The sequence below is a fragment of the Choloepus didactylus genome, chromosome 3 (genome assembly GCF_015220235.1).
Source record: "Choloepus didactylus isolate mChoDid1 chromosome 3, mChoDid1.pri, whole genome shotgun sequence".
Lineage (NCBI taxonomy): Eukaryota > Metazoa > Chordata > Mammalia > Pilosa > Megalonychidae > Choloepus > Choloepus didactylus.
The window spans coordinates 206,898,242-206,910,657 of record NC_051309.1 but is presented as its reverse complement, the minus strand read 5'-3'; the positions used below and the strand labels follow the sequence as shown (position 1 = coordinate 206,910,657).

At 39.9% G+C, this 12,416-nt stretch overlaps 1 protein-coding gene across 1 annotated transcript in view; it reads left to right on the top strand.

Annotated features, from left to right (window-relative positions):
• Window positions 1-8,411: 8,411 nt before the first annotated feature.
• MICU3 (mitochondrial calcium uptake family member 3) overlaps window positions 8,412-12,416 on the top strand; it is a 110,557-nt gene continuing 106,552 nt past the window's right edge. The window contains exon 1 of the mRNA XM_037831238.1: window positions 8,412-8,824. Within this exon, the coding sequence (XP_037687166.1) occupies window positions 8,429-8,824 (396 nt within the window). The 5' untranslated portion in view covers window positions 8,412-8,428. The remainder of the gene's footprint in view (window positions 8,825-12,416) is intronic.

The window sequence follows — 12,416 nt, the reverse complement described above, 5'->3', positions numbered from 1 at the left end:
CTGAGGTTTGTTGGTACCTGAACATAAGATACGGGACAATTTTGGAAAATTTGCAACCATCTTTAAAGTTCAAGAGTTTTGATATACTTCAGTTGCCAAGGAATTTATGCACACCCATATTTTCAAACTTTTCGTTTTTAGATCAATCTCTAGTGTTTGAGGCAAGCTAACTTAAGAGAAAAATACATTGTGTGGTGATCTAAATCACTTGGTTATTACTTGGGCTTAAGAATGTACACTTTCATGTGACATAATATAAATTGTAAGTGCAATAAATTTATGTATTATTTAGATGTGTTGTGATGTTGTAGTGTAAATATGAAAGGGTCTATTTAAATCAACCTAAAAATTAACATTGCTATAAAACAAGGTCAATTACCTGGCGATATCAAATCAGAGCTGTTTCCTACTGAGTACCAACTCTTAAATGGATGGCTTTTTAACTGGGATCTTGACCAACTCACCTCAAGGGAGTCTTCCCCTTGTCTGGGTAGTCAGTCTGTACCCATCCAGTGTCTACAGATCTGAAATGATTTTTTACCGCCAAGTCTTTGAAACTAAAAAAATATAGTTAATTGGAAAGAGCAAAAATAATTCTGTAATAATATGTGTATACAGGTTGATAGAACACAGGCTAGGTTTTTGTGAACCCTCCTCTTGACTAACGGATGCATAAATTGATTTCGCCATTTGCAGCTAAAGGCAAATTCTTAATACTGGTCTTTTTGGATTAGCCTTGTGCCCTCCTAAAATTGTTCCCTTGTCCTTTTAAACTGTCCTTTAAGAGCTCTTGGACTCTCTACTAGAGATGGTGATCTTTAAGTACCAGCCAGTGGTGTGCTGGAGCCAGCAAGCACTAATTAATGAGAGCTGATTTTTAATTTTTAGGAATTTTGAGTCAGTTGTTAAACAAGGGCATTATTAAAAATTAAATTATAGAAACCTATAATTAAATAAATTATATTAAAAACAAAGGGAATAGGTACTAAAAACTCATCACTCACCAATTATTTTATTATTGTCTATTAGGCCTTTTGCAAGTGTACAGTGGAAATTGTATGTCATGATGTGCTACTGTGCAACTCTTCCCAGCTCTGTGTTCAGTAATATCATGTTGGTAGCTCAAAATGTCCATGAGGGAAGTATTTACATCGTGGAAAACTGCAAATGCTATAAATTGGGACTCCCTCCTCTTCCCCCTCAGAACCAGTTGTTAAACTTTTACCAGCACATCACAGTCCCTGCCCTCGGAGCCTTCTAAGAGAGGCTGTCTCCTTATTCTCTAGAAACTGCTCTGCCATATCACCACCGAACCCACACCCCCAACCCCAGACACAAGGCATTGGCCTACAGCAAAAAACGAACAAAGGGAGAAAACATCTATTGGCCAAACCAAGCCAACACTTTCTCTTTAAAATTAGAATTAAAATTCACAGAGATTGAGGGAATAGTAGCCAAGTCATGTTCACGGCAGGGTGTTCAAATTAAGGTCCTTGCACTCTTACAATATAGGTCCCTAGAGCTGACCTGGTTCCCACACCTCCTAAGACTTCATAGCACTACTTTTCCCTGGATTCCATATAATTTTATCCATAAAATATCTTTTATTTGTGCTAATACAATTATGAGTGTATTCTGTGGAAATTAATGTGCCTTAGGAAAAACTGTTTTAAATTCTTTCAGTTACTATGATTCCAATATAGGAATTATCTACATGTAGGGCAGAATATCTAGGCTGAAGTCCTGATTATGTGATCCTGAGAGAACACTTAATCTATTAGCATCTCAGTTTCCTCATCAGTAAAAATTAAAGGAGTGTACCTTTTAGTGCTTTTTAAGCCCTAAGTTTCTACAGAGGTGCTGCAGGCCCCAATAAGGAAGTTAAAATACAGGCTTGAAGTAGACAGGGGCTGGATCCCTTCCCCCTTCCCAAAAGAGATGCTCTGCAGTTACCTACTTTGTATTTTGGGGCCTCATGTAAGCTTTCTTTTAACAAAAAAATTTTTCCTAATCACCCCCTCCCCCCCCCAAAACCCCACTTTTAAATGTTTAAAAATTACCATATTAAGCTATCTCTAAATTCTTTGCAGTCTTCTGTATCTTTACAGGATAAATGCAAAATGTTTACATGCATATTACAGAAACATTTACATTTCCGCAATTTTTTGTTCTTGCTGTTATGTACTGTCTTCTCTTATTGCAGAGTTGCCAGAGAAACCATGGGATCCTATACCCCACTCCAGTTTCAGTCAGAGAGCCCACTCTTGTCAGACATACTCGTCTACCAAGGCACTTTTCCCTGCGAATTCTGGGCCTGGCTTGAAAATCTTTCTCAGCACAGTACTCTTTGTAGCCAGTGCCAGTCAATTGGAGTTGGCATGACATGAAACTGGTATGCCATCCCGCAAAGCTTCTGCATGTATGTATGCTGACTTACCTTATGCTATTCTTGATTTCTCTAATAGTTCCCTGTTTGTGCTGAGCTTTCCATCTGTTCTGAAGGCTGCCCTTCTGTTTGTTTATCTGCCCTTAAAGCAATTTCCCACCCAACACCTGACAATTTGGGGTTAGAGCCAGAGACAAGGGTATATGGGTTATTCTAGGCCTTACCACCAGATAGATACCTACTGTGTCTGCCCATATGGACATTTCACAGAGGAAAGTACTGCTAGTAAAAGAGGATAAAATACTGAGTCATTGCTTAAAATACCAAGTTCCTTTTGTTCCTTATATTTTCTTATAAACAAGAATAATAGCTAGTGAACATCCTCTAAATGAATCTTCAGGTTCTAAAAGATCTTTATTAAGGTCAAAATTCCTTGGTTAAATCTATTTAGGCTATGTGATAGTTAAGTTCGTGCATCAGCTTGGCTAGGTTATGGTGTCTAGTTGTTTGGTCAAGCAAGCACTGGCTTGATTGTGACTGTAAGGGTATTTTCATGGATTTAAATCATTAGTTGATTGCATCTACGGCTGATTACATCTACAATCAACAAGGGAGAATGTCTTCAGCAATGAGAAAAAGTCTCATCTAATCAGTTGAAGGCCTTAAAAGGGAGAACCGATGATTTCAGCAGGCAGAAAGAAGAATTTCTATCGCTACGTCGCCCAGCAAACATCTCCTGGGGAATTCATGGAAGCCTTCCTCGGAGTTCCCAACTTGCAGGCTGCCTACGGAATTCAGACTCACCATTCCTGTGGTCATGTGAATCAATTCCTAAAGTAAATCTCTTCATATTTACATGTATATCTCCTGTTGGTTCTGTTTCTCTGGAGACCCCTGCTGAATACAGGCTTTATCAAGCTTATCTGCATTTTCCTTTAGTTTACAACTCTTGAATCAACTTTATTGCTTTTAGCTCAGCTCGTTTCAAGTTCTATATATTCTTTCTAATTTGCATAGTTTGTATCTAAGCAAAGTCCTCTAGTAAATAACACAAGAATGAGAACATTAGGAAGATGATATATATTCCTTACTTTTATGGATTTTTTAATTGACGTATAACATATATAAAAAGAGTATAAAAATCTTAAGTGGACAGCTCTATGAATTTTTGCAGAGTGAATATACTTGTGTAATCAACACCCATATCAAGAAACAGAACACGACCAGAACTCCAGAAGCCCCCTTCTGCCCCTTTGAGTCACTACTCCATACCCAGGGAAAACCCTATCCTGATTTCTGACATTAAATATCAGTCTTCCTATATTTAAACCTTATAAACAGAATCATAAAGTTGGTTCTTTTGTTTTTATCTTCTTTGGCTCCACTTTATGCTTACGATATTCATTCACATGACAGCAAGAAGTTACAATTCAGTAGTTCGCACTGCTATATAGCATTCAATTGTATGAATATACCACCCTTTTTAACACATGCCACTATTGATGGACATACAGATTTTCTAGTTTTTGGTTAACTACAAACAGTGCTTCTATGGCTATTCCAGTATCTGTGTTTTGGTGAATGTAAACACTCGTTTCTGTAGAGTATTCCTTCTAGGAGTGGAATGGATGGGTCATAGCATATACATATATTCAGCTTTAGTAAATACTGCCATCAGTTTTAGAAAAATTATATTATTTATTTTGCTATCCTAGTGTCATGCTGTGCAATGGATTATCACTAATGTAAGTACCATTCTGAGGCTTTTCTCCACTGGGCATAGGAGCTTTAATCATGTCTATCAGAAATGAAAAGAGCAAATGACAATTGAAGGCTCATTTGTTTTCAGATAGGAAGCTTTGCTGTTATTCCTTGGTTCCCAAATATATAACACAAGATGCCTCCACCACCAAATGGAGGACAGAGACCAGAGGGGTTTGGGAGACCTAAACAACAAGAGCTGAGCAGTGAGATAATGTCCAAGTAGACCCTGGAAATTATAAAAATCAAACTGGAAAGATGTAATGGCCAAAGAGAGATTATTACTGGTCTTGAAGTTAGATTGTTAAGTGCATATGTAACTGGGCAACTTGGCTGATGTCACCAGTGTGATCCATAAAAATAAAAAGAGAAGTGTGGATGGCCAAGCTGCTAACCTTTGGCCATAGGTCATGATGAAATTATTCAGAGGATTAAAAGATCAAGCAGAATCATCCCAAATGATATGTAAAAAGATGGTCTCAGCACTAAAATCTCAAAATTCCAAAATTTGTTCCTGAATCAATTCTTGTCCATTACCATGCCCTGTCCCTGATTCCCCTCATTTTCCCTTTGGCCTCTCCTTTGCTTTAATCACTGTATTAGTTAGGGTTCTCTACGGAAACAGAATCCATGAGAGGTATCTATGACTATAAATTTATAAAAGTGACTCACAAAACTGTGGGTATGCATGAGTCCAAATTCTGTAGGGCAGTCAGCAAATTGTCAACTCCAAGGAAGATGTCTGATGAACTCCTCAGGAAACCAACCGGCAACTTTGACGAACTCCTCAGGTAACGCTTCGCTGGGCAGACAAAGAAGTGAAGGTCCTCTATCTGTCTTGCTTATAAGTCTTCAACTGATTAATTGGATTAAATCCAGCCAATTGCATTCTCTCATTGTGGAAGGCATGTCCTTTGGTGAGTCATCAGTCACAGCTGCAGTCAATTGACTGATGATTTAATAAACCAGGCTGTTGGTTTATTAACCAGCCACAAATGTCCTCGCAGCAATTGTTAGGCCAGTGCTTGCTTAACCAGACAGCTGGGTACTATCACCTGACCAAGTTGACGCATGAACCTAACCATCACAATCATATTCTCAAATGTTCTTCTTGTTTTATCAGCTCTTTTAGAATTTGATAAGCCACTTTATTTTCTGGTCTCCTGAGTTGCCTTCTCATCCTAGACTTCACCAACTTCCTCCCTTGCAACAATAATAATAGATTCCCTTCTTCACTTCTACATTTAACAAACATTTATTGAAATCCTACTATGTGCCAGGTGCTGGGGTAAATACATGCTCTGGCTTCATGGAACTTAGACACAGTTTAGCTTTGGCAAAAGAAGAAAGGCAGGTACAAACCATTGTCTATCTGTCTTTGGGAGTGGAAGTTAGTCAAAACAGAAAGTGTTCAGCGAGTTGGGTAACTTAGTTTCCATGGTCCTGGAGGCTGTGGAATTGAACTCTGGACTGAGCTCTGAAGACAAAAGACCAAGCAAGGGCTGTGACCCCACAGAAAATGCCTTCCCTATCACTTTTTCTTCCACTGTGCCAACTGGCTCCTTAGGAAGACAGCAGTGAAGGTGGAGACAGTGTCTACTGTGGCATAGCCAAGAGGAGAAGGAGCTTGCTGCAGCCTTGCTCTTTGGTTGATAGCCTCTCTCCATCAGGACTGAGTGGATCTTGGGGAGCTTAACAGCCCTGTTGTAGGGCCTCATCTGTAATGCTCTTTACATCTGGTCAAGGTTCTGGTGCTCAGAGTGAGGAAAATCAGGTTAATAGCAATTTCAAAGAAGCTATGTTAAACAAGGCATTTCTATCTAGGCCTGACACAGATAACACTTAAATTTCATATTTCCAAAAATTAAAAGTCAATTTATTTGCAAGTTAAAAAATAGTGAAAGGTTAAAATAGTTAGATTGGGGGATGGAATTTTATCTTGAAACAAGAAAAAAATTGTAAGCCAACTGCTGGTTTATAGAAAGGAAATGACATGAAAACCTGCAATGAAATATCTATGGTATGGTTTACTGATATGCTTGGAGCATTTTGGTTAGTCTTCTAATTAGAACCATGGGTTGAGACAATCACTTATTTTTTGGGGGGTGGGGGGGTGGGGGGGGGTGGATTGTGACTCCCAAAGCATTTTAAGTTTATATAATTAAGATGTAACCAAACCAAGAATTCAGATCTCTTGACTTCTAGTTTAAAGTTCTATCCTAGAAAATCCTTATTTTAATCCCTGTGATTGCAAACATTTAAAAATGCTCCAGTAAATCTTTCTTATTTAGACCATAGTGAGTGTATGTAAATATTTCTTTGAAGATGTGGGCTATCAGTATAGTAAGGACATCTTTTTGGCTACTATTAGTATTCAGCAGAACGTACATAAAAGATGAGGGAAAATGGACTGAATCTATATTGATCCAACAATATTTTCTGAAATTAAAAAAAAACTTTCCACATTCCTAATACCACGTTTTCTTATAATTGTTTTCCCTGAGAATTCAACTCAGAAAAAGGTCCAAGTAATAAAGGAATCTGGTTATTTTTATGTAGTTATAGTTAGAACATCAACTGTGGGAAGAAAACTATACCTTCCTATTCTTAAGGAAATTTGGCTTTCCAAAGGAAGGTACAGTGGTAAGCTGAAATTAGAACAATATTTGGACATAAAGAGATCACTTTTCCAAAGCTCTCTGAATATTCTACAAACCCAAGCTCAAGAAGCTTTTCACAGCAGAACTTGGCTTCTGGCCAGAGAAATTATTTGCAGGTGATGTATAGAAATTTACTAAAATTTTATATATGAAAAAAAAATCAGGAAACTGGGCCCAGTTCAAAATAAACGATGTCAAAAGACCTGTGTTATATATCCAGAATATAAATACTTCTCTGGGAAAACTAAAATTTGTCAGAATTAAGAAAAGGCAGAAATTGAGAGAATCTTGGTGATAAAGCAAGGATGTGCCACCGTGTCTTCCTTATTGCACTGATTGCATAAAACAAATAGGCTGAAAGTGAAAAAACTACAGAGATGGCATCCTAAAATAGACACATTTTTGTTTATATGTTATACAGAATTTTTAAAAAAATCACTTTTAGTAGCTTTAATGGTGGTGTATGAGATACGCTACTTACAGGCAAGGGGTTCTTAAGGAATGGGAATAGCAGTTTCTGGGCGAAAACACCACATTTTGGTTGCGTTTGGAAGCCCCTGGTCTTCATAAGAATTGCCAGAATCAACTGATCTAATTTCCTTGTCACTGAAGCCCAATTGATGACTTCTGGACTTAGTTATCTATACCACTAAACCCAGAATATTTTGACACTATCCCAGTCTTTATGGAGACCAAACTTAGCGTGATTCAGTTACCAAAACTGAAGTCAGGTGTAGGAAACTGATAAGAATGTTATATATACCTTCTCATAAAAGTGATAACTGACAGTGTCAGTTAAAAGTCTAGCAAAAACAAAAATTTAAAAATGGCACAATATTTTTCTTTATATTCCCCCAAAAGTCAGTGTATTTTTCGAGTACATTTTATTTTGTTTTAATTCAGAATATATTAAAAAAATCCTTAGTTTCATATTCTTAAGACAGTTCTAATTTGTTGGATGAAGTGACCAAATGTATGGTAATATGAAAGGTAACAGCGTAAGCCTTGCCTGGTTCATCACTTTGGAAGTACAGAAGCTGCCACTATGTAGTCAAAACATTCTTTGATTTACTTTTCAATGCTTATGACTGAGGCCAAATTTTTATACCTCGTTTTCGTTGTATCCATTAAGATGTAAGTATAAACGATTCAAGACCTTGTGTCAGATGTGACTTTCTCGCAGGGGCGCTGAACAGTGAAACTAGACCCACCCAGCAAAGAAGCGGGGGCCGAGTAAGCGGAGAGCGGCCCGGAGACCTCCCACCCGAAGGTTCTTCTAAGTTGCGCTGACCCGGCAGTAACCTGCGGTGTCAGGTTCCCGCACACACAGGTGCAGCCGGGTGCACGCGCGATTATTTATGAGCGGGATGGGGCTGGGGGTACACCGCCGAAGAGCAGCTGGGATCGCCCCCTTCTCCATGTCTTTTCCGGGTCGGAGACCCCAGGTATTCCGAGCCGAAGGCCGCCGGCTGGGCACCACAGGCAGCGCGTTTGCAGGGGTCGCCCTCCTACAGCAGCAATCCTCCCCGCAGCCGACTTCTCGCGATGTTTCGGTGCTTTTTCCCCCCCACTGCCCCGCCCTTTCTAAGCAGCGGTGCGGGTGGTGCTGGTGTCTCCCGCTATGGCTGCACTACGGAGGCTCCTGTGGCTGTGGCCGCCGCCTCGGCTTCTCCCTCCGCTTTCCCCTCACCAGCCCTTTCCTGGGCCCTGGGGGCGGCCTGCGGGGTCAGCCTCCAGCTCTCCCGCCCGGCCCTTCTCCTGCCGGGAGGAGGAGGAGGGGGCTGTGGTTGAGGCGGCTTGGAGGCGGCGACGGCGCTGGGGGGAGCTGAGCATCGCGGCGGCGGCCGGCGGGGGTCTGGTCGGCCTGGTGTGCTACCACCTGTATGGGGACCCCAAGGCGGAGTCCGCGCGCGCGCCAGCGCTGGGGCGCCCCTCCGAGAGCGCGGCGGCAGAGCTCGAAGACTCGCCCCGCGGCCGGGGTCTTCTGTCCATCCCGGTCGCGGCTGCCAAGGAGACGGTATGTTGGCGAGCGCGTGCGCGCGCAGGGGTGTGCCGCCAGGTGTTAACACCTGCTTGCGGTGAGGGAGGTTGCAGAGACCGTGCGGAGTGTGAGCTTGAGACTCTGGGCCACCGTGACACCGGACGTGGGAGGTTGTCGTAATGTGAGTTCTGCGGCAGCGGGTAGGGACCTCTTGTGAGCAAGACCCAGACATTCGAGGCCCAGCGGCTCCGGGTCAGTTCACCCACGTGGTTGGAAAGGTATAGATACTGCTGTTATGGATGCGTCAGGACCTTAAAGGTTGCTGCAGCAGGCGCCAATGAACCAAACCAAACAAAAACAAAACAGCACCCCAACCCCCCCCAACCCCCCCGCTCCAAACCAGACAACAAAACCCGACTGTCAGATGAATGACAAGGGTATCCTGGCAGAAAGTGGAGGGCTGCCTAAGAGCGAGAGGAAACGCCAGGCTGAGGAGGGCAACAGCAAATGATCCAGGAAGCCCAAAGCAGTAGGATGGGTATTGAAGTAGGGGTCTGAGGTCTCAAAAAGCACTACGTCGTATGGAAGTTTATTAGTCCCAAGAGAGGAAATGCCAAAACTTGTAGCCTCCTTATTGTAGGTAAGAAGGAATGAAGATACCAGTAGATTGGAAAAGAGAAAAAACAAACTATTCAAAAAGATTGTCCTCTCTTCCCTCTCCCTCTGCCCTGCCCCCTCTCTCTCTTCCCGCTAAAGCCAGAATCTCTAAAGTAGGGGCAATAAGTCAGAAGATGGATAGGACAGGAAGGGTAGGAAGCCATGAATGGAGCTGAAAATGTTCAAGTATTATGTGGTTGATAATATAGTGAAGAGATGAGTGTAAGGCAAGAGTGAGTACAGGGACATGATTTTTGATCATATCAGTGTATTTAATAAACAGTCAGGTAAGCAGATAAGGGAAATTTTCCTTGAGTGACTAGAAGAGTCTCTCTCTAGTGAAAGACTTAGATGAAAGTAATTCAGAAGGGGCAGTTATCTGTTTGGTTTTTTTTTTATTAAATTCAGTTTTATTGAAATACATTCACACACCATACAATCATCCATGGTATACAATCCACTGTCCACAGTATGCAGTTATCTGTTTTTAACGTCAGTGAAATTTGTTTAGCTTTTTTTCTTTACCCATATACATGGTGGTGATCTAAGGGCCTAAATTATTTTGGTGGAGGCTGAGGGGGAGTATACTTGATGGATCTTCTAGCAGCAAGTCACAAGCAAACAATATAAAGTACTTTTATACAATGAATACTCAAAATACTAGCAGGTGCCCTCCCCCACACATGCACTTTTGTGGCTTAGGAAAAATAACGTAAACTTGTGTCTTGACTGGCCAAGTCAGAGATTTTAATCAATTAACCATAGTCAATCTGGGAACAAGTAAGCAAGATAAGAAGCATTCAAATAGAATTTTCTTTTTTTAAAATATTTTACTTTTAAAGTTGCGAGACAGTATTGTGCAGTTTAAAAAAAAGTCAGACTCAGAAAGCCTTCACCACTCTGTCTTACCAGTTGTGTCACTTTGGTACGTATTACTGAAACTCTCAATGCGTGTTTCATCATCTGTAAAATGAGGCTAACAATGCTTTCCTCATAGGATGTTACGAGGTTCAAATGAATTAATACGTTTAAAACAGTTAGAATGGAATCCCTGGAATGCAGGGAACAGTCAATAAATTTTAGTTTTAATTTTGTATTCATTTATTTATTTTGCTGTCAATTATTCATTTGTATTGTTTTTGCTTAGTTTTTATGAAAATTCCTGTATGTGGTTTTAGAGGTCAAATAATACTAAAGTTCTGTATCTCACTCTTCCCAAGTCTCTAGACCTACATTCTGATTGCCTTTTCTTTTGTATATGACCTATTTTTTCCCCTCTGAAAGCTTTTATGGTTTTCTCTTTATTTCTGGTGTTTTGCTATATATAAATTTGTTCTAAGGATAATAATTATAGATTTGTTTTGTTTTTTAATTGTCTTCTGCTCTGTGCATTGCTTTGTTTCTTCCAGTTCTTCTTTTCCCTGTTTATTTTGACTCTTGCTTTCATGTTGGAGCCTTCCTTACATATCTGGGATTGTTGCCTATCCATATCTGAGATCTGCTCAGAAGCTCTTTGTTACATGAATATGGTTTTCATTTGGTGATCTGACTTTTCATTAAAATGGCATCCAAATGTCAGTATTTTATAGCGCTTTTCCTCTGGTGCATTGGGCTTCTCCAGAAAACGGGAAAGGTAGGAAGTGTGGTAATCTCGATGCAAGTACACACGTGTAAGAACATATGTTTTGGGAGTACCTAATGATTTACGTAGATATGGTTGACTGTTCATCTTTCTACCCTGACACTCTGCCTCCACTGCTCCTGTGTTCCCATGTCTTTAGGCTCTCTGGGTTTCTGTACAACAAATCAGGTTACTGCTGTTTGGCCTCTACCTCCACATACCCAAGTAATGCCTCTGCTCTCCTAAGTCAATTACCACTCATATGTCTCTTCAATTTTATACAAATTTGATGAATTCTCTTGAAGTGTTAGTCTCTTTTTCTCTTTCTTAGTCTTTGTGTGCACACAATTTTTTAATCATTATCTGTGATTTTAGTGTGGTTAGGGAAAGAAGATGTTGAAAGAAACTCATGAGGTCAATCTGCATGTTCCAGAGATATTTTAAACCTGTCCTTCTGGTTCATTTATCACACTGATTTGATTCCCCTGAAGTAGTGGAAATAATTCCTTTTGATGTCTAAAACTATAGCTAAGAACCTTTGACTTGTAAAGCCTCTTTAAACTGCATATGATGCTGAACATAGGCCTGGCATATAAATTAAGCTGAGTGTATTGTAAGAATATTTTAGCTGATGGGAGTGAATAGCAATATCCTAAAGAAATATAGTTCTTAGCCTTGAAGATTCTTGTTTTAAAGACGATGGCTCTGAACTTTCTATAGAAGGGTTTCCCACATCCGTAGATTTATAAAATACCTGTTTATCCTATGCTTTCAAATAATATCTTTTTGTCTAATTATTTGTTGATTGTTTATCTTCTCTGCTGTGTTAGCCCTTTAAAGAGAAGCACTGCATGTGTGTTGGTCATCTTTGTATTTTCATTTTCTGGTACAAAGCTTAGGCCTGGTAGCTACACAATAAATATTTGAGAATGGATAAGCCCATACTTATTTGCATGGGACATACACATTGAAAAAGCACAACTACATTCTGTGAGAATTAATAGTTTAGTATTTTGATCAGCTAAAGTAGTTATTTATAGAATTAGGATTGGGGAAAACTTCACTCAAGTTCAAAATTCCAGGCTTTGGGAGACCACATCATGTGACACTGTATTTATTTTAATTCTGCAAGTTTGCCTTGCCAAAATTTTTCAGCAAAACATGGCCTTGAACTTTATTAACTTTATAAAGAGATGTTGACAAGATTCTTTTAGAATCTTGTAGTATTGGCCTTCAGGCATTCTAATAGTTAGTGGAAATTTTTTTGTTATAGAATTGCCTTTTTGTTTCAGGTGCAGAAGAAAAAATCTATTAGATTGCTTAACACTTTAATCCAGTATTTTACTTACT